Here is a 22,851-nt window from a genome sequence, read left to right on the forward strand (position 1 = left end):
TGTCTGAAGAGGTAACCATACCGCCTCTGCTTGCAACCTGGGCTGGCTAACAACAGAAGCAGCAGATCTCATACCCACAGGGATTTATTTTGCAGCTTCAGAGTTAAGATGGCAGATCTTCAACTGTGCAAGTTTATTCAGAAACAAATCCTACTTTCTTCAATGGGACTTCCTTCCAAGTAATTTGTGTGTAAGACTACAACTTTAATCCACTGCAAGAAAGTTGCTCTGACCCTGGGTGGTGTGTATGGGAGGGCAAAAGTGGGCAAGCACCACCCCTTCAGGAAAGTAGTTTCCTACCCCTCCACCTGTCCCATTTATGTTCCATAAATCTAACTTGAGGGACACAGCTCACCCACCTAGAAATGCACTTTGACCCTTTTGTGCTTCCTTCAAATTTTTTCCAGTGCCATTACTGCCCATGTAATAAAAAGCAAAACTGCATTGTGCACCCATATATGTATAATTTCACAAATGATGTTGTACCTCCCACCCCAAACACATAAAATTCAAAGTATTTATTTTGAAGTATTATTTATTTAAAAATATATTGTCATTAATGGTCTTCCAGCAAAAATATCCTTCAGGCCCAACCACAGTTGGTTAAGAAGCTTCCTAAAATGATCACTAATTTTCAAGTTGTTTTAATACAAGTGAGATGCAGCAGGAATTATCATCATTCTATTATTTCCACAAAATCCAGACCACACTGGGGATTTGCAGATGTTAAGTTAGCAAACTTTTGCATCCAGTTATATTTTTGTTGCAGCAACTTACAGTATTTAGACATTCCCCAAGTCCTTGACAGAAACAGGAAATATTTGGGGACAAAATAGCATGTTATTTTTTTCCATTGGAGATGGAGATGTTCATCCAAGGCATAGTTGTCTGTACAATAACATTACAACACGTCCCCCTTCAGACACAATGTGGAACTGCGGGTCCAATGGATCCCTGCCCCCATCTGCTTTTGGACGTGCAGGAGAGCTGCCTCTCTGCAGTCAGAAAGACTGCAGAGAGGTGGGGGAGCTGGCTGTGCGGGCTTCATTCTTGATAGAAGGCCAGTTCACACAGTCAATTGGGCCAGAGTGAGGGAGGAGCTTCCTCCTCAACTCTGGCTCCATGGGGCCAAAACTGCATTGCCAGTGTTCAGATGCAACGCTGGCCCAAGCTCCACCCTGAACTGAAGGTTCAGAGTAGAGTTCAGGGAGGGAAACCACGGGTCCCTTCTCACCTGCAACTCCAGTTTCCTGGATTCAGACATGCATCCAAGGAAACCAGAGGTGAAGGGACTTCCAGTTTCCTGTTACATCTGAATTTGGTGTTCATGAGGCTAAGGAGGAGCAGAATTCAGCTCTTCATTAAGGTTGTATTCATATGGCAAACAGAGCTGGATCAGTATGGGAGGCAGAGAGTGGTAAGGCACTCGTCCCTTTTGCCTTCTTTGAGTGATGTTTGGACAGCCGTGGTAGTCTACTATGGACCCTGAATGTCAGGTACTCAGCACAGTGCAACGACAACAGCGTATATTGCACTAGCCTGGGGGACAAAGAAACAGGGAAAGTATCCTGCCCTGATTCCTGACCAAACAAGGGGTGGAGTTGGGTTTCACTTTCATTACCCTCTAGAGTCCTAGATGCAACAGTCTGTTCTTCCAGAGGTAAGTAGAAAAAGTGTTTTTTGTAAAGGAATGTCCAAAATTCAGCTGCCTTTGGTTTTAGTGGTGAGGGATCAGAAGCATTCGTTTTGCACACCTTAGTAATGTAGATTAATGCCTGTGCCAAATCCCTGCTTGCCTGCACAAGAGTACAAATTTATGTACAGTGTGATAAGTGCTGTTTTGGAAGCGTTCCCTTACACCAATTCCTGAAATCTGCACTTAGAATCAAGACAAAACTGGGATTTTGCCATGCATCTCCATTCCCAAACTTCTGTAGAAAATAGATTGGTCTCAGCCCAGCCCCTCTCAAAACTGTGACACATCATAATATTAGGAAGTAATTCTGTGCAGAATGCAGACCATAATGTACGATGAGAATGCAACTTCAAAAACCTAATGGCTCATATACTTGGCTCTCACTGGGCTTCTTCATCTATTCAGACATTACTTTTGCAGAGGGGCAGGAGTTATTTTTGTATCATGCTCATGAGGTAACGGGCCATGTGAAAAAAGCAACATGTCTAAACACACCAGGAGTAACTTCCAAATCTGTGCTGGGTTTCATCAGACTGATCAGCACTTTAGACTTCACAGTTCCCAAAGGTTGGCTCATGTGAAGCACTGAGCAGTCATCTCAGATGAGTAGTGCAACATGGGAAGAGGCAGCGGAAAAGGTTGAATCATGGCAGTTTGTCCAGTCTCTCAAATAGCAAAAAAGAAGCTTCCAGATCAAAGCAGCAGCCAATACAATTTGTTATGCATGCAATAGCTAAAATTCTAGCTTGGATATTGAAACTATACTTGTGAACTGAACCCTCTTGAATGAGCCAATAGGAGTTTGCACTATTCATTTTCTGCTAGGTACAAAATCAGGTTGTACCTATGCAGAAAGTACATAGCGCATAATGCACGCTGTCACATACATGAAAAATTCTTACAAAAAGATATCACTTCCATCAGTGGCATACAGAGGGTGGTGGCAGCCCCTGTCCAGCCTGCTCCCCTTACCGGTGCTCTCCTTACCACGCCCCCTGTGCCTGATATCAGACGCAGGGAGCATGGACACATTAGCAAACTGGGCTGCACACCCCATTTGGAAGAAAATTCTGGCCAGCGCTGCCTTCACAGCATAACTGAGATGGCTTCTCTCTGCTTGCAAAAGCATGGAGAGGCATTCCCGGCCCGGCTGGGGGCTCAGCACTTCCTGAAACCTCTTAAAAATGGAGCAACACTGGCAGCGCTGGCCGGAATTTCCTTCCAAACAGGGCACGCAGCCCCGTTTGCTAGCATGGCCACACTCCCTGCATCTGCCCCCAGAAGGGAGCATGGTGTGGGTGCAAGGTGCGGCCCCTACGTATGGTGGCCCAGGTTCTTTGAACCCACCCCCCCACGCAATGGTGGCTCCACCCCGGCTTCCATGCACATCATATGTGACAAGCATGTGCGCACACAAACATATTCCACTATATGGACATATGGTAAGAAGACCCAGCTGATGGTAGGGTCCCAGGGAGACATTTCTAAGGCAATCATGTGTGTATACAATTTCCTTTGTAGACAAATTGAATAAAACATAGTAGAGTAACTTCAATAAACCGACCTCAGCTGTTGAGTGAAATAGTTTCCTCCACCTCCTTCATTTGTTCCATTGGGAAGAGGAGAAGTTGTATAAGCAAACTGAACACAAGCCCATCAACTTCAAGCAGAGTGTTGTGTTACCTCTTACCTCAGCTATTCATGCACACAATGAAGTTAGTAACAGTCACACATAGGCATTATACTTTTAAGGAGTTCCTGCCAATACCCTCATCTTTGACTTACACTGAAAATCTGAATCCTCTTTCATTGTAATATGGTAACACCACTGTGGTAATATATTGGCATCCTGCTGTTTTCTTTGTTGCGGATGGGCACAAACAGGAAGCATGTGTAGATGGAACAGAATCAGGGAGACTAATATCTGGCCCTGTTCTTCAAACCAACTATTGGGATGCACCTTTAACAATGTGTAATTCATTCACAAGAGCTGAAATTTCCCAGTGCAGTATGCTCACAACAATATGTTTCCAGAATTCCTTAGCAGGAAGCCATGCCATTTTAAAATGTGTATATTTTTTAGATGTAGACCCAGTCAAAACAGCCTCTCCCTTCCCAAAACCTTGTCAATAACAGGTCCGATAAGCCCACAGTATCAGATACTCCAGCTGAGAGCTGGATGGCTGAACCAGAATGCTGTATTGAAAAGGACAGGCACCCTTTGCCTGTCCAGTAAGGTTTCATATTCCATGTCTCCAAGCAAGGGGAGAGAGACAGCCATGAGAATTCAAAATCCAGCATTGATTGTTTATTGGTAGACATCTGTCTCTCTTCCCCACCTCTAGTCTTGGCACTGCCCAGCAATGCCACCTTCCCCATAGTGATGGGACCTGTCCCATGTTGAAGCCGCTCCTTCATCCAAGCAGGCTTTTCTAGCCCACTGGGAGGGTCTAGCTCTCCGGGAATATGTAGTAGTATTGACTAAGGATTTGCTCCACAATCTGGTTCTGGAAAACCATATGCACAGTCATATTCCCTTCTTCTGCCTCTGGCTTCAGCAATGTTGGCCCAAACACAATTGCAATGCTTTGCGCTGACATGCGGTTCTCCTCCCGGCATTCTATGATCCTGGAAGAAAAGAGGAAGGGATCTATGAAGGAAGAAGAGATTCTGAGATACAACCGCTACCTGTAGTACCCAGTCAAGATTTGGGAGAGAAGTTGAAATCCTCACTTGGTTGATGTATCTTACTATAACTTGTTTTTTAAGGGTCATTATGAAGTGTATACTTCAACATAGATTACAGGCCATTTGTTACCCATCTGAAATTCCTTCGTTCCACTCACCTGCCATCTTAGCTACTTGAATGTTAGTAAGCATAACATTCATAGTAAGAATGTTAGTAAGGGTCAAACATAGTAAGAATGTTAGTAAGAGTCAAACTAGATGTTATGTTAAGCACATACCATGCAGAGCATGGTGGTTTTGTTGTTGTAAACATAGAACCTGTAGGGAGACCTGATGCAGATTTGGACCATACTAGGAGAAATGCGAGGGGTGGGGTGGGGGTGCTTCCCAACTGCAGTTTGGATTAGAATTAGTGCCCTGCCCCCCCTTACGGCTTTTATTTGACCAGAGAAGAAAGCTTCCCCCGGTGTCAAATAGCAACTGTGCAAGGAGGATCCGGATCGGGACCACAGCAGGCTCAAAGGCTTAAAGACTACCACCACAGTTTTGATTTGGATCAGAGCCCCCAACTGCTTGCCTTTTTACAAAGAAAAACAAGAACACTTAAACAACATGGTGTTTGGCTCTAAGAATCAGCCACGGAATGCAGACAGCCAGTGCAGGTTAGCTTGGTTGGTGGGCAGGTGATGTGTCAGGGAGAAGAAGGGCAAGAGTCTGCTTATAGGCAGGAGCTTAGGAACAAGGAGAGCCTAGGTGCTGCTGGCGGGAATGGAGAGGAAAAGCAAAAAGGTAGACTAGTACCCTGTTTCCCCGAAAGTAAGACCTAGCAGTAATTTCTGATGTACCGCTAATTGCCCTAGTGCATTTTTTGGGGCTAAAATTAATATAAGACACTGTCTTATTCTTGGGGAAACACGGTAGCAAGAGAAAAGTTAAGCATGGCTGGGGAAAGAGACTCTCACAGAGTCTAGGGCCACAATGGGCTGTGTGCTGCAGAATTAGCTCTCAAGAACTCCTGCCAACTCACGGTCCAGATGTAGTGGCTCACCTGCAGAGATGCTGGAAGAGGACCCTCACAGTATTGTGGTTAGCAGGAGGTAGAGAATGCACCAGCTCCCGTAATCTGAGGATTCGCTTTGTAGGGTCTGGAATTTCTGCAGTCCCAAAGAAAGGAAAACATCTCACTCATTTTTCCTAATGTATATATGTGTGCCCATGCTAGTGCTGCCGCCGCTATACTCCCTCCCACCTTATTAATTTGTGCCACTGAGAAACTGCATGAGCACAGGAAAGATAATGCAACTTTGTGGGGGAAATGCACAATTGCACTTTGCTCACAGGAGCTTAACAAGAAAACATTGGTACATACTGTATCTACAGATATGAAATCAGGTTATCCTAGTGGCTGCAAGGTATGCACACCCCAGCTGGGGTGTGTGCATCCTGGGCTCAAACTAGATGTTCAATAAGCACACACCAGTTGCTGAAGAACAACATACCTCCCATAACCTCTTATTTAACATATGAAGTTTTCGTATTCAGAGTCAGAAAACTGGTCCATCTAGCTCAGTATCATCTACACGGACTGACAGCGGCTCTCCAGAGTTTCAGACAGGGGTTTTCTCAGCCCTGCTTGGAGATTAAATCTAGAACTTCCTCCTGTAAACTTTACCATCGAGCTACAATCTCATTCCCAATGCTAGTATTGCAACATCTAGGGCAGGAAATGTCTGACAACACATGCATTTCCTCACCATCCTACCTCTTTAGCAACAGTCGAGAATATGTATGGGGGCGGGGAAACGTTGATGCCACACTGCCCCTAGATATTCTATTCTAAGGTAGGGAAATTAGACACACAGCTGCTGTTTTTCAGCAGCAAGCATGTATTTACTGCAACATCTCGTCTGAAGGAACTCCTCCAGTTCCTAGAAAATGCTGGGAAGGCATTTATAATGGATACATAAAGATTAGGATAGGTGACGCTGGAGGGGTTCCTATATTCCAAAGCAGGATTTTGAGCATGCCCCCTATTAAAAAACAAAAACAAAACCACACCACTCTGATAAAAGCAGGTCCAATAAAAGGACAAAGCATAAGTTTGACTTCTATTGGTGAAGAAATATTCTTTTTTCTCTCAGATCTGTCAGTCACTGGGCTCCATAAAAACACTCCCACAAATATGCCTTTAAGTGATAGTTACAGTCTGCCACCCTCCATTCAGCCAAGGTTATCACGGCTTCGATATCTACCCTCAAGTTAGCCCCCAAACCTCCCTATCTCCTCAAAGGAGTGCCTCTTACTTATGGCAGCAATGAACTTGTCAAAATGGCTGAAGGTGAAGAGAGGTTCTGGCAACTCGCGGAAGAAGAGCTTCAGCGCCCCCGTGATGACATGCACGTCATCCCAGCGGCCATCGTCAAGGTCCAAGCGCTCGTCTGCAAAAGGGATTGATGACAAAGACAGGATATCAGGCAAGATAGCCCAGCCAACATGCTAGGGCAAGGGTCCCCAGCCTTCGGTCCCCAGATGTTGCTGAACTACAGCTCTCATCAGCATGTAGTCCACGATGGGAGCTGTAGGCCAACAACATCTGGGGACCCAAGGTTAGGATGGGGAACCCCTGCCCTAAAGGCACCAAACAACAACCAGCATGAGTGTGGCAGGTGGAGCCCCATCTGGCCTCTGGATGATCTCTGCATCGGATAAGAGAACAGCATAACAATCGCTGCTCCTGGATCAGCTATGAGCCAGCTCAGATTATACCATCTGACTGGCCTGTCCATCACACGAGGAGCAGCATGTGTACAGGTCTCTGCCTACTGTCCAGTGCACTGCTTCATCCCTGCAATGCATAGTCATGTGGGGGACTGAAGTGTCTAAACCATCCCTAACTGCATCAGGGTTTAAATACTACTATAAACTTGTATTTTAATTATTAACTATTCAGTTCTTTATTAAGGATGTATTCATATGGAAAACAGAGAGCTGGATCATTATGGGAGATAATGGTAAGGCACTCATGTCTCTTTTGCCTTCTGTGGGTGATGTTTGGACAGCTGTGGTTGTCTGCTATGGACTCTGAATGTCAGGTGCTCAGCACAGTGCAATGACAGCAGCTTATATTGGACTAGACTGGGAGAGGTTGGAATGTTTGACTGGGGGAGGTTTGCATGTTCTACCCATCATGTGATTACACAGGGACAGAGCTGTGTTCTGGGTGAGAAGGGGGAAATATATCTGCATACATGTTCTTCTTTACATGATGAGCAACCAGTCATATGGCATCGTCCAACCCAGACCATAAAGAAAAGAAGGTGGCTTTCAGTCAGTCACAACACAGATATGTATACAACACCCAACTATCCAAGATTTTAAAATGGGAGATAAAGAGATTGAACCTGTGACTTTACACATGCAAGGTGTGTTGTGACGTGGGAAGAGCCATTGCTTAGAGATAACAACTGCGCACTCTCTTACCGTGATCGACTTTGTAGCGCAATTTCTGTATTGTAGCCAGATTTCCACTTATCCGGTAGAGTCCATCAATATCCAAGCCTGGGGGAGAAGTTAAGCTACTTAGTTGTGTGCCAACAAGGGTAAGGGAATTGCCATGTACTACCCACTAAACAAATTCTGAGCTTGAATCAAGTCTGAAAGTTAGAAGCACACTTCCATATACATTCCTCACTTTGCATAGTTTATTTTCTTCCAGTAGGAAGGCACAAGATGCTAAGCACCTATTAAGGCACCTTGAAGTCAGGCTTAGCTCCTTTCTGAGATTTCACTGGGCCCATGAATTTTCAAATTTATCTGAACAGTTAAAAGTTTTTTAAAAACCCCTGCAATTTTGAGGACTTCTCATGATAATACTTTTCTGAATGATAATACAGAACGTATTATGATAATATTTTCATAATACATTATGAAAATAAATATGGAAGTCAAGGATGGCATAAGGTTTTGGAGAGCCCCTGGGTAAAGCCTGTGCAATCTCTTCATAACACCACCTTCTCCCAGCTCCTGACTGCCAACTCAGCCAGATTACCAGACAGCAACAGCTCCTTCTTCAGCACTGCTGCCCAAAGCTGTACTGAAGAAGGAGCTGCCACTGCTGCCCAGTAAGCTCCCTCCATTGGTCTCTCTGTTCATGGCTGCTGCCCGGTGGCTTTACCCAAGCAGCCCACAGGCTAGCAGTAGCTCCTTCAGCACTGCTGTGGATAGGGGACAGGGCATCTGGGGATTCTAAGATGGTTTGGATGCTTCAGTCATGGGTGGTAGCACCAAAGCAGGTGCAGTTGCTGCAGCAGCCAGCACCTAGTAAGCTTGTCATGGCCAGTGGGAGGGAGGAAGAGAGCTCACCAGGCACCAGTGGATGCTCATCCTTTAGTGCTGCCACTTATGGCTAGAGCAGCAGTGAAAACATGTTGAGGGGTGTGAGGAGAAACACTGACTGGTCCTCATACAGCAGAGTATGCTCTGGTGGTAAAGAAGTTCAGCCCAAGAGATTTTCTGGGGACATTAGGCTGAGTTCAAAAAACAAATAATGATTTATTTTTAAAAACTAAACATCACATACTGAGAGAGACATAGAACAATATACCCAAACAGGCACTAGCCTTCAACAACAGCTGGACAGTTCTGACTCTTAACTGACCAAGAGAGACCTCTTAACATCTTAGTATGCCTCCAGTGGTCAGGAGAGGTTACTGCAGTGCTAAGAGCAATGCCTTATGATTCTCGCTTCTAAGGGGACACTGGGGAGGTGGGCCTCTCGGGACAGCTGTGGGCTCTGTGAGGAGCATGAGCTCCCAGCCAGTGCCCAGGCTGGCCAGCTTACTGATGGAAGCTCTGATCAATTTCCATAACATATACAAGTTGCAGAATTTGTTGCTTTGATTTATTTATTTAGAAAAGAGGGATATACGTTTTTAAAATAAATTACACTATCTGTCTCCCTTTCTCCCCTGAACTTACGGCTAGAGCAGGCCTGCTCAACTTAAGCCCTCCTACAGATGTTGGCCTACAATTCCCATAATCCCTGGCTATTGGCTGCTGTGGCTGAGAATTATGGGAGTTGTAGTCCAAAAACAGCTGGGGGGCCTAAGTTGAGCAGGCTTGGGCTAGAGTATCCAAGAAAGCCGGGGTGGGGGTGGGGGGAGACTGCAAAATTTGTAAATCAATAGCAACGTCACACCACCAAAAATAGCTCCTGCTCTGAGCGAGAGAGGGTGAAGACTGGGGCCTAAGGGGGTGGATCCTCCAAGGGGGCTCCGTGCCTGAAAGTTTAGTGGCCCTGTCACCGGGCGGGTTGGAGGATTGACCCCCATCACTTGAGAGGAGACACACCCACACTGTGGGAGAATGCCTAAGCAGAGAATTTCAATTTAGTTGAGGACTAGAGTATTGCGTACCTCTCTTCTCCACAGTGCAGATGCATTGCTGAACAAACTGAGGTACTGTGCTCTTCTCACGGTCACACAGAACTTGTAGAGCGCATCCAAATACTTGATCTGGACAAAACACAAAACCCACATGAAACTAGGCCAGAAACACCATCACACCATTCTAAGTTAATGCCATCCTGGAAACCTGTGGCAAACACAATGCATCTACAATGCTTCATCATGCTCTCTCCCTCAGTGTTTTTTTTTAAAAAAATCTTAAAACACACCTTTTTAAGGAGGCTTCTGAATGCTCCATTGTTTTGTTATATCTAGTAGGTTCTTTAGCTTTTTATAATTTTCAGTTTTTAGCTTTTAAAATAACCTTTAATTTGAACCTAATAATGATTGTGGTTTTTAATCTGACCACCTTTTTGTTTAATTTAGTTAATATTATTACTTTTATTGTATCTTGTGTCTATCTTATTGTTGTGAGCCTCCCCAAGCAGTAGTGCACTGGAGGGGCGGGGTATAAATATTTTAAATAAATAAATAAATAATAAATCTAGAAACAAATTTAAGTATCTCTAAAAACAACAACAAAAGCTACAACCTCCAAGAAACCAAGTAAGTTATTGAGGGACACCCATTTTACATCTATCATCTCCCAGAAAGGTACCTTTGATGTAGCCTCGCTCCCGTAAGGACTGAAGAGTTGGCCGCCTCTGCAGAAACTTCCGGAGCTTGTTGCGGACTTTGTTGGTATCACTATCCGAGTTGAGAGAGCTTGATGAGTGCCAAGAGGCTGCAAAGGGAAAAAAGCGGGCCTTTTAAGGGAGGGGGTGCATACGGACATTTACGGGGAGATGGAATTTCTAATTCCATGTTCTGCTCTAATATTCTGCTGAAGGCTGAATCCAGCCCTCAGGATCAGGCGGGGCAGGGGGGCGCAGGGGAGACAAGAAGGAAATGTAATCTTCCCTTCTAGTGCAATTTTTAGGACACTTTCACTAATGACACAGGATGTGCATTTGGATTGTTCTGAGTCTTTGAGGTGAATAAATAATCTCTATTGGTTGCAGCATATATTCAGTTTTTAAAACAGCTCTCTTTTTGTTATCTTTTTAAGTTTCCAAACACTGGAAAGCATTTACTAGGGTTCGATTTAATGTCCTCCTGTCCGCTCTGTTAGAGGATAGGTTTAGTAATATTCCCTACAAAGAACATATCTATCGATGCAGAGCAGGAGTGGTTAAAACTGTTAGGCATGTTTTACTTTATTGTATTCTAGCTGATCTGGCGCAGAGCATCTGCACCCCTAGTTCTCCCCATCTCTCCTCCATCAACCCGCCCCCCTCCCCGCTTCAGGCACAGTCTGTTCTCCCCCTCCCAGTCTGCTTTCCCTCGCTGGCCGGCCTGCAGTGCTTTTCCTTGCCAGCCGGCGCTTTCTAGTTCTCCCCGCCGACATTTCCTCCCCCGCCTGCCCTCCCCACTGCCGCTTTCTCCCACCCGCCCCGCCTTCTCCTTGCACCCGGCACCATCGTTTACCTGCTGCCATGTTATCCCCCTGGCCCACTGGATGGCTGCTGCCACTGCCATTTTCTCCCCCCGGCCAGGGGCAGAGCGACCATTGGGCCAACGAGTTCAAAGAACCCGGGCCGCCGACCAATCAGGGGCCACAAGAGCAGCCCTGACACAACCCCTGCGTCTGGCGTCAGACGCGGGGAGGATAGTTTAGCTCCCGAGCGGGGGCTGCACGGCCCCTTCGGGAGCTAAACAAAGGATGGCGCTGTGTTTGCAGCACCAGCCAGGAGTGGCTCTTCCCTGCAGGGTGGTCCTGCTCCGCCAATGCCCCCAGCCCATCCCCATCGCTATCTGGCAGCTCTCCAAACTCTCGCGAGAGCTACCACACATGGGATTAGCCACAGGTATACCTTAGCGAATTATATATTTAAAAGATTTTTAAATAGAAATTCACATAGTATGCTAATTGCACCTTTAAAAAAAACCAAACACATTTTCTGGGTCAGAGGAATTTTACATCTTTATCGGATAAGCAGTCTGTTATCATAACGTAGCTGAATTCTATGTGGCAGTGTGTAGAACTTGCCATCAGATTATAAAGGGTTTCCCTAGTAGTGGATAGCTTGAAGTTAAAATAATTTGTCACAGTTTTTGACTGTGTGGGATGTATTCTTATTCATAGCTAGCCAGTTTATTGTCTGGCTGGTATTTTATATTGCTGGTCTTTGACCGTAATAAAGTTTTGATTTGAATTTCTAGCTGGTATCAACAGCATTCACACCTCTGCAACAAATAAGCAGAAGAGATGCAAAGTCACTTCTAGCATCATGTGTGAGGAGGCTTTTCAACATATACAACCGCCTGGGGCACCACAGCTGTGCTTGGTCAGTTGCATCTCACACCAATACACGCCCTTCCTTTTCTCATACAGTACCACCATCAAGAGCTTCCAGAGTTCTCACCTACCTTTTCTCACCCTTGGAAACCACAACTTTTGATGCGGTGATGGAGATCTATTATGTATTTGCTTAATGCCACTTTAAAGAGATTTCTCTCACATCCCAGGGCTGAGCCCTGTCATTGTTTTTGAGGCACAGGCTTCATATAAAGCCTTACTTCCAACCCTATGAGACTACAAATGGGCACAGTGTTGACAAATCTTATTGCTTAAAATGAGGATTTTGGCCTCCTTCTCAGGGTCTCCAAGTCAAAGAGTTAAAGCCAAGGGGTCTTGGGTTTTCAGGTAGTTGTTTGGTGCAGCAGTGGTAGTATTCAGTGGTATTGCCGGGTTGGAGGTGGCCGGGGAGCAAAAACGCCCCCGCCACTTGTCCCCTACTGTGCTCATTCCTGCCATGCTCACTCCAGCTGCCAATGAGAACAGGCCTGCTTAAGGGGGTTGCGAAGCAGGGTGGGGGGGGGAGGCAAATGCAGGGCCTGGGCACCTGCAGGCACAGGTACAGTGCATAGCCTTTCTCATTGGTGGCTATACCACTATTGTAGTTGATACATTGTCTCTTCTTGATTAACTGTCTAGAAACAGACTCTTTTTAGGTGATGGTTTTACTAGTTGTATAATGAAAATTTTATATATTATATACTATATTATATTACTAGTGGTATAGCCACCATTGAGCAAGGCTATGCAGTGAACCTGAGCCACAGGTGCCCAGGGGCTGCATGATATTATCTCATGGTGTTATTATCTCAGGTGATATTTTATTGTATTTCCATGGTATGTTTCTAACTACTTTTGGTCTGGTCGCTGACTGTAATAAAATGACTGACTGACACTGCAGTTCAGATCAAAAACCTTTTTTTTTTTTAGTTCAACCTCAAACCAACCCATCACATGCCAATGTCTACACTGACCTGGACTTTTCTTCTCCCCTTCTTTCTCTCTGTTGCTTCCTAGCTGCTCCTTGGATTTCGTGTCTGCTGAATTTCCCCCGGTGTCTTCCAGAGGGAATTCTGCGGGCTGAGGGACAGAAATACAGAGTTTCCTTAGTCACACCTGGCGCAATACACCTCCCATATAGGCTGCCTATTAATGGCACCTGCTTCACAGAGCTCTTATGAAGAACTCAAGCTAAAGTTTGTAAAGGTCATGGCATACATATTTATACACACACTACATAAGTAATAGTCATGCAGAACCAAATCAAAAGATGAGGTTCGCAACAGCGTATGGAAACTGATCAAGGGTGTATTCAAATAATGTTGGCCCTGGTTTACATAATCCATGTTCAGGGTTGGCCCACACAACATTTTGGCAGCTGAAGAATCTAAATAGTTTTTAAAAAACTTGAAACTAACTAAAGGTTTACTGCTTGTTAATTATGCCCAGTTCTGCTGCCTTCAGCAATGTAGCCTGAATCATGCTAGGTGCTAAGAATGGCACAACATTAAGTTTTCCTTTGATACACATTGGACCAATCTCATCCACAAGCTCTGTACTTCCCTTCCACCAGGAAGTCCATGCCATTTCCTTTAAGCTATGCATGCCACAGAATCAGATGCTTAGGGATTCATCTGGATTTTCTTCTGATAAAAACAGAGAAGGATGCCATCGTGGGACAAGTTCCTCTCTCCCCACACTCACCAGTTTGCTGATGCTGTCAGCAATTGCCTTCTGCCATGTGCTGATAATGCTCTCCGAATCATGCTGGATCAGGTACTCAGAGCCCTCATGTGTCTTCAGCTAGGACCGAGCAAGAGTTTGTGTAAGACATCAGAATAGAAGATGCTCCCACAGTCCCCGAGATTCTATCCTTGTATGGAGGGATACCCAACCTTGGATCTCTGATTTTGACAACTGCAGTCATTCTCAGGTCATTGTGGCTGGGGTGATGGGATTTCTAGTCCAACAGCATCTGTGGACTGAAGGTGGGAACTCCTAGTCCATATAATTCACAAGGATTTCTAGAGTTGTGGCAGTTAGTGTAGGACATTCCAGTATTCAGATTTCTAAGATGAAAGGAGTTGGACCCACTACTAATCTTACCCTCTGGCCTGGCAGCCCTGCTGCTTAATCCCAGATGTCCAAGAGCTGGCTGTGGCACAAGCATACATGTTCAGATGCACACTTACCTGATTGTTCCTTAATATGTATCTTTGGTAACTTCAGTTGTTTTTAAAAAGATAGGTTCTTGGGGAAAGTCCAACCCAAATTAAGTCCTGGAATTTCCAATTCCCTCCCATGGTAAATTTTCCCTTAAGTATTTATTGTTTTTTTCTCCTTTTATATATGCACACACCAACTGAAAAGATCAGCAGAGACAACCATGTCCACAGAATGCCCAGATCCCATAACAAACATCCTAGTCAATATAGGCTTTCTCCAATCTGCCTTCTACATTTGGCACAGTAACAAAGCCTCTGCAACTTTATATAGCATGGTTTCTTTCCTGCACATACTTGTTGCTAGATTCTTTAACGCAGGAGTTCCCAACCTTAGGTTCCTGGATGTTGTTGAACTACAACTCCTGCCATCCTCCGCCATTCCTAAAGGTGGGGTCCCCTGCATTAATGGTTCATTCTCTTACCTCCAAGACATTTTTCTTGCTTGATTTATCCTTGGTGGCCCAAGAGAGAGTTGCTCCACAAAGATCAATTGTGTGTTCTGGGCTACTCAACACAGAGGGATGTTTCTGAGGGTGCAGGGAATGGAAAGAGATAGTAGTGATTCCCAAGTCCATATTGTGTAACTGTTCACAACCAAAGAGCAACAACAAGAACAATTTATCTTCCTCAAATTCATATCCTGGATTACATACATTTACTATCTATACCCATGGCTAGTTGTATTTTTGCATCCCTGAATGTCCAAATGCTGTGCCAAAGCATGCCCAACAATAAGGCTCGGTTATGTGCATAATTTCCTAATTCTTCAAAGTTGAAAACTATTAACAATGACTTTTTAAAATGCAGGAAACTGTCCTTGGGTATACAGGGATAATACACAGCATAGAAACCATGACATAGACTTATATTTTGGGGTAATTTGGATTATCTCCCCACCCCATGTGCTCATGGAATATTAATACTTAAATCAGGGCAGGAAACAAAGGCTGAGGACTCACCACACCACCAGAAGCTGAATGCTTCGAGTCCTTGAAAAACATCAAGGTGCCACCTTCCAGAACTGTCCATGAAGAACTCCAGTTCTTCCTAAGAGGAGACAAATGGGAGGACATCTCAGCCCCAGAGCAGTGACTGGATAGCATTAAAAAGTGGGGAGGGACAGATTCTGGCTCAAAGAGAGAGGCTTGCTGCCTTTGGCTGCTGCCCAGCTTTGCTAAGCAGAGACTATGTGTTAGGGAGAGAGTTCATACATGTACTTCCCCCCCTTTCCTAATGTAATACTGCTCTCCCCAAAAGCAGAGTCTGACTGGATTCTCAGATGGAGTGCATGATACTTGATGAAATAGGAGGGCTGTGCCCAGATTGCTGCTTGACAAATAGTTGGTATGTACAGACATGTCATGTCCCTGCCAAGAGCCATTGAGGCCGCCATCACATCTCTGTGAATAGCACAGAAGACCAAGAAGAAGACTGCACTGGTTGTAACTTCTGCGGCTGCTTTCTGTACACTGGGGCGGAGTTTGGCCTTCTAGCAACAAGGAAAGGCAGTGACCAATTGTGGGATGGGATGGGGGCAGGAGACCGCAGAGACTGGTAAAACAGTTTGGGGTCCAGGAGATAACTGGTTTTTCGAAAGAAAACCAGTGGCTGCAGGAACTGTTGAGATTTGTGTGTATACTAATAATTTTAAGCCCGTTAAAATAACGGGCGCTAGTAGGGTTGTGTAGATACATTTGTCAGATCTGTATTTCCTTTTCTGAGAGTACTGCCCCACTCTCCCTCCCTCCCTTCTGCCCCACACTCTTGTCTCTCTTCCCCTCCCTCCCACTCCACTCTCTTGCCCTTCTCCTTCCCCACTCCCTCTTGCCCTTCCCTTCCCCCTCCCCCTGCCCCACTCCCTCTTGCCCTTCCCCCTCCCCCGTGCCCCACTCCCTCTTGCCCCTCCCCCTCCCCCACTCCCCCTGCCCCACTCCCACTCCCTCTTGCCCCTCCCCCTCCCCCACTCCCCCTGCCCCACTCCTCTTTCAACGGAAGCACACCATCTAGTACATATGGGGTGGGGGCACTAAATTAAGCCAGCCCGGAAGGAGGAACCTGGAACGGGAGCCAGGGATGCTGCTCCTACCCACACCCACCAGAGGGTCTTAAAGGCGGCCTCCTCACCCCAGAGCGGTTCCCTAACAGGAAAGGGGTCGCAGTCCCTAAAGGGGACAGTTCCTCCGGTGGAGCCTGCCTCAGAGCTGTGGCCTAGCCGCTTCTTTCCCACCCGCAGACGGCGGCGAGGGGGAGTCCCCAGCTCGCAGCACAGAGCAGACCCCGTTGGAAGCCGCCCGCGTTCCCTTCTCAGGCCTTGCCAACGCCACAGGCTGCAGCCTGGGCAGTGACAGTTAGAGAGGAGGAGGCAGCAGGACGCCGCCGACGCCGCTTTTCTCCGGCGCACCAGGCGACAGCGATAGCACCGTACCCATTCTGTCAGCAGCAGCAGCTGCTGCGGCTTCTCCTCTGGGGACTTTCCCTCACTGCTCCTGCCCAGGTGCGCCCCACACACCGGCCATGGGTTGGGGCGGGACGCAGCAGGCGCCCTGGGGCCGAGCTTGCGGAGAAGTCTCAAGGAACTGCAGAGAAGCTGGGCCCGCCGCCTCTGCTCTCCTTGCGGCCGGGCCGGACCCCCCGCCGCCACCCCTGTTCTTTTCGGCAGGCGGGCCAGACCCGCCGCCACCTCTCCTCTCCCTGCGGCCGGGCTGGAGCCGCCGCTGCCGCCTCTGCCCTCCCCATAGGCCATTCTCGGCCCGCCACTCTCCTCAACATGGCCGCCTGGTGCCTGCGGCCGTATCTTCCTCGGACGTTCTGGGCATGCGCTCCGTGCATGCCCAGAACGGCCGAGGAAGACACGGGCGCACACCCAAGGCTTTTATTATAGAGGATACATTGTTGTTGTTCTTGGCACTGATGTATTGTATGTATATCTGTGTATAGGCTTGGGGTAGAGTTTAGAATGTTCGTGTCAGTCATTTCTGTAGACTGATGGGTCAGTTTGTCTTTCTTACTGGATGCTTGAGACTGTTATTTTCCTGTTAGGATGATCTTTCACTCAGAGTAGGACTGTTGTTTATGATTTGGTAATAGTTAAATAATAAACCTTAGTAACTGTTCAATAAACTTAACAAGCCTCAGTTTCCAGTCTGTTACACTTTGCTACAGGAACAACGTTCCAGTTCAGCATCCAAAGATGCTTGAACTGAGAGTATGAGCCTGATATAAGGGATTGGGAGGGGGATACGAAAACTCAGAAGAGGAATCACCCCTCAACAACTGCTAGGAAAGCAGTTTATTTGCTGCATATTGGAAGCCCTTTAAAGTGGCATGGATCCATCATGTTAGAAGAGAGATTACTTTTTTGTTTAGAACAATCTGCTTCCTGATTAACTGGAGGCACCTTTTGCTTAATTGATAACTTATTAAAAGATTTTCCAAATATACGATAAAGTCCCAATAGACCACTCCACCCCTACAAACAGCATACTGGCATAACATATAAGAATTCCCATCTTGAGCAATACTGCGGTCAAATTCAATGCCATTGTAGGGTCTACCCGGGACAAGAAAAGATGTAGTTAAAATTTCCTTCTTCCTGTTTTTACCCTTTTCCTGGGGGGACAAAGTCCAAACAGTGGACTCCTCTGCCCTCTGTTATCTTAATTGTGTGCACACAGCCCACGCGCCCCAAGCCATGTCCCCTTGTGTTTGACATCAGATGCAGTTGTTCCCCCTTGCTCCATGGTTGCTACATCCCTGCCATAAGGAGAAGAAGCACTTTCTTCTCTCTGTGCTTTAGCAACTGTCATGGGGCGCAGGGGTAGAGCCACCATTATGCAGAGGGGTTCAAAGAACCCAGGCCGCCGCACTCAGGGGCCACGCCTGGCACCCCAACCACCACGCCCCCTGCATCTGATGTCAGATGCACTGTCAGACACAGGGGGTGTGGCTTGGGCAATGGAGGCTGCTGCAAGTGGGCTGGATGGGAGCCGTTGGCGTCCTCGCTCCGCCACTGATGGGGCAGGCGGGTGGGAGTGCTCCCAGAAGCATCCTCGTTGTCCAGAAAGTCCAGTCTCATCTCCAAGCACTAAATGGGGCAGGATAGTGAGACACTAGGTCTACACTGCAACTGTAAGGAAAAATGCACATCTACCATTCAAGAAAAAAACAGAAAAAAACCACACACCTCATTTCTGGCTGCAAGCATGAAATGTGTTTTCTGATTTAAGCCACAACCCCCCACCCACCCCCCCAAAATCCCCCAATGTTCACTATCCCTCAGAATAAAAGAATTGAGAAACACTGAGATATGGATGGACAATCAAAACAAGTGGTTATTGCTGGTGGCTTTGGGTTTTGATTGTGTTAAAACTCCTATGATTCATGGAAAGCTGTAGGACATTTAGCAAAGTGGTGGTGGAAGGTAAGTCCCAGAGCACATGAGCAAGTCCTTCTTACCTCAGCCGTTTCCCTTTGTCAACAGTTTTTGTCCGATGGAGCATTCCAGCCTTTTCAAGGGTTTTTAGCTGGGGGCAAGGGGGAGGAGGAGAGGAAAGAAGAATGAGATGGGTGCAATTTAAACCTGTTCCAGCTGTGGGGTATCCCACAAAAGTATCCGTTCCCATTTCTAATGAAAGCTCCCTGCTAAGGAAAGTCTCATGTGTGAAGTTATTTTCGAGCTTTTCTTGCACAGCACTGGTTATATGGATGTCCATCATGTGGAACAAAAGGCAGAAGAATGGTTATTCATGCCACAAACAGGCATCTTGGCTCATGTAGGAGTTTCACATTTGCACTACAAAGTCAGTTGAAACAAGTGCTCCTTTAACCTCCACTTGGGAACAAAAGCACTTACATAGGAACTTAAGAAGCTGCCTTATACTGAATCGGACCGTTGGTCTTTTTAGCTAATTATTGTCTACACTGACTGGTAGCAGCTCTCCAGGATTTCAGACAGGAGTCTTTCCCAGCCCGAACTGGAAATGCTGCCAGGAACTGAACCAGGGACCTTAGGAACATAGGAAGCTGCCTTATACCAAGCTCAGTATTGTCTACACAGACTGGCAGTGGCTTCTCCAAGGCTGCAGGCAGGAGTCTCTCTCAGCCTTATCTTGGAGATGCCAGGGAGGGAACTTGGAACTTTCTGTATGCATTGCAAGCATAAAGATGCTCTTCCCAGAGCAGTATCATCTCCTAGGGAGAATATCTTACATGTAGTCTTCCATTCATATGTGACCAGGGCAGATCCTGCTTAGCAAAGGGAACAATTCATGCTTGCTAAACACCTAATGGCGCAGTGGGGAAGTGACTTGATTAGCAAGCCAGAGGTTGCCGGGTCAAATCCCTGCTGGTATGTTTCCCAGACTATGGGAAACACCTGTATCAGGCAGCAGCCATTTAGGAAGATGCTGAAAGGCATCATCTCATACTACATGGGAGATGACAATGGTAAACCCCTCCTGTATTCTACCAAAGACAACCACAGGGCTCTGTGATCACCAGGAGTCGACACCAACTCAACAGCACACTTTACCTTACCACAAGACCACCTCTCCTCCCAAAAACTCACTAATTCCAAGTACCCCAGTGGGGATTTGAACTCTCAGCCCCTGGGTCTCCAGGCAGCAGCCCTACCATCGACTCTTCCATTGCTCTGAAATATTCATCTCCCTGCTTTGCCTTTCCTCTGGAAATGATTCTCTGAAAAGTAAGCTCTATCTCCTCACTCCTTACAGAAACTAAACCCAAGTAGGGTAACTGCACATCATGTGCATGTTCTTCCTCAGGGATAGCTCAAGGTCTTCTGGTACTTGAGGAAGGGCACTAAACGCTTTCCCCTCATTAGACAGTGAGGCAGCAGGTGCGGAGAGCCACTGCTCCTCCCATGCTCTCTTGATTTGAAAAGGAAGAGGGGAACAGCATGGAAGAGGAAGGATAAAGGACAGGCAAGTGGTGGACTAGAGTGTCTCTGGGGAGATGCTGTAGCTCACCACATGCCTTTCCATTTCCTTTTCAAATCCAGTGAAGGATGGGAGTGCTGGTGGTGGCGGCAGAAGGCAGCAACCCTGCCCTCACCAATCCATTTTGCCTCATGGATGAGCCAAAAACCCTGTTCTTCCCATGGCCTCCATCCTTCCTCCCCAAGTTGTCTTCTCTTCTTTTGTCAGGATGTGCCTTATAGGCTCCTCTCGGGTCAGAGACATGCCTTTTGCGTATACAGTATTACCATGTGAAGTGCCATGCGTATAGATGGTCCTATATAAACAACAGAACTAACTATCAGTCCCTGGCAGCCCCTGGACCAAATCCAGGCTCCTTAGGTGTGATGATGCCCATCTTCCCAGTTACCAGCCCAGAGAATTAAAAAGAGGGTTGGAGGAATGGGTGCTGCTGAGGTTATGGGACTTGCCAACTACCTGCTTGAGGAGTGGGGAGAATTTGTTCCCTGCTAGCTGAGCAAACAGGCATCTTTTCAAAATAGTGGTTCTCTTTACTGAGCAAGGGGAGAGCAACTGGCCCTATCCATCCCCAGCACAGCATCCCTCCAGTGGCTATTGCTGGTGTCTGTCTTATGTTTCTTTTTTTAGATTGTGAGCCCTTTGGGTACAGGGAACCATTTTATTTATATCTATGTAAACCGCTTTGGGAACTATTGTTGAAAAACAGTATATAGATTTTTTCGTCATCCCTTTGGCACACTATCTTTTATTTCCATCCATCTCTCCATCCTCCAGTGCTGATTCTTGTGGCTCCAAATATATGAGGGACCAGAATGTTCCCTCTTTCCCTGTTTTGACGGGATATTGGCATCCCACATAATTTTTGTCCCCATTAGTTTGTTCCCATCAGTTCCGGGACAGATCTTGACTTACCTGCTCCTCCTTTGAGTTGGAGAAAGCCAACAGATTGGTTGACCAGTTCCCAAAGGGACTGCTGCCCAGACTGGACCCACTGCTGGTGCTGTGGTGATGGCCAGACACGGTAACCTAATCAAGGCCATTTCATTAGTAGGATCCACACAGAATAGGTTGGTATGATGCCCTAAACCCACCCTAATCAGGTTTGTACTTATTCATGCTAATATCTTGCCTTATCCAAATGAAATATAATATAGCATATAGTGTAAATTATATAGAAGATCATTTATATGATATTAGAAGTCTTATAATATCAAATAGATGGTCCAAATCACTTAAAAGGGCTCTCAAATAAAGCGAATAGCAGACAGATTTTTAAGATTTTAAAAAAAGTAGTTTTCCTCAAGGTTTAATCCTGTTATAAGAAAATCTTCACCTTTAATAGCTGAAGATTTAATAGCTGCTTGGGAGGCAGAAATTCAGCAGATGCAGGTCTTTGTCAGGTTTTGAAAAGTGGCAATTGTTTTTCACAGGGCAGCTGGTTTTGCTTATGTCCTTTAGGTAATCACATTTTATCTGCTTGTTAATAAGGTCTGGGAACACGAGACTTTCCGTGGGGCTGTAACTCCCAATTTAGATGGGACCTACCACACCTGGCTCAGCACTGAGATCACCCCCAGGACAGGAAGCGCTACCGATGCCACGTAGAACATGACAGCCTTCTGGAGCCTCTAGACTTGGCCTGGGAGGAGCCTACCTCGGCATTTGTGGCAGCCATCTTGGGAGTTTTCATTGTTGTTGTCTTGATGGCTGTGTTTGCCTTTTTCATCAGTATCAGGAAATACCAAAGATATCTACATTTTGCTGTAAGTAATGCTGCTTCCTTAAATGTTACTGAAGAAGAGGGCAGCCTTCAGAGAGACACCCCGTGGATACGCTGAACTGCAAATAACAAGCTTCTCCTATATCTGTACTTTTGTATTTTATTTATGCATTGTTTTAATTGCATTGTAAACTGCTTTGAGATTATGTTAATGAAAAGCAGTATATAAATTGAACAAATAAATAAGCAAGCAGTGGGAATCAGTCATATTTCCAGAATGGATACTAATGGCCAGGAGCATTTCCAGTTAGCAGGCTTTACCGTGGGTTTACTGTGAGGCTTTACTGTGAATTTGAATTTGCCCCCCCAAAAACAATGCAAAAAGTGGATTTTTTAAACCCCGGACATAAATCGGGCTACACTCTCACACAATGAAAAACCCAAATTGTGTGAAGTGCTCCCCAATAACTCGCAGGGACTTCAGAGTAAATCTGAACACACACTCTTTATTCTGGAGGAGATGTGAGCTAAAAGCCCTGTGCCTAGGAGACTTTACACACATGGCTTTTACTTCGAATCTCCTCCGGAATGGAGTGTGCCAGTCCACATATTAGCTGCATTTACCTTGAAGTCCCTGCGGGCTATCAGGGACCAGTACAGACAGGACTCTGTTTTCCTCTGAATCAAGGCTGTGCATTCTGGCTTAGGCCGAAGTATGTTTGGCTTTAAAAAAACCTATTTTCAGCAGCCTGAAAAAACCCC

General features: G+C 46.2%; 1 protein-coding gene across 5 annotated transcripts in view; it reads right to left on the reverse strand.

The window, feature by feature from the left end:
* Positions 1–517: 517 nt before the first annotated feature.
* ARHGAP27 (Rho GTPase activating protein 27) overlaps positions 518–22,851 on the reverse strand; it is a 61,455-nt gene continuing 39,121 nt past the window's right edge. For 3 of the 5 annotated variants that reach the window (XM_053266236.1, XM_053266235.1, XM_053266237.1), the window contains 12 exons: positions 21,282–21,395; positions 18,868–18,935; positions 15,372–15,459; positions 14,835–14,939; positions 13,892–13,990; positions 13,162–13,267; positions 10,448–10,573; positions 9,799–9,897; positions 7,865–7,942; positions 6,688–6,822; positions 5,433–5,538; positions 3,977–4,324 (listed from right to left, as the gene is read on the reverse strand). In XM_053266236.1, coding sequence (XP_053122211.1) covers positions 4,147–4,324; positions 5,433–5,538; positions 6,688–6,822; positions 7,865–7,942; positions 9,799–9,897; positions 10,448–10,573; positions 13,162–13,267; positions 13,892–13,990; positions 14,835–14,939; positions 15,372–15,459; positions 18,868–18,935; positions 21,282–21,395 — 1,302 coding nt within the window. In that variant the 3' untranslated portion in view covers positions 3,977–4,146. Of the gene's footprint in view, positions 4,325–5,432; positions 5,539–6,687; positions 6,823–7,864; positions 7,943–9,798; positions 9,898–10,447; positions 10,574–13,161; positions 13,268–13,891; positions 13,991–14,834; positions 14,940–15,371; positions 15,460–18,867; positions 18,936–21,281; positions 21,396–21,702; positions 22,599–22,851 lie in introns of those variants that run through there. The other 2 variants (XM_053266238.1, XM_053266234.1) reach the window with 2 other exon arrangements.

The sequence above is a fragment of the Hemicordylus capensis genome, chromosome 6 (genome assembly GCF_027244095.1).
Source record: "Hemicordylus capensis ecotype Gifberg chromosome 6, rHemCap1.1.pri, whole genome shotgun sequence".
Lineage (NCBI taxonomy): Eukaryota > Metazoa > Chordata > Lepidosauria > Squamata > Cordylidae > Hemicordylus > Hemicordylus capensis.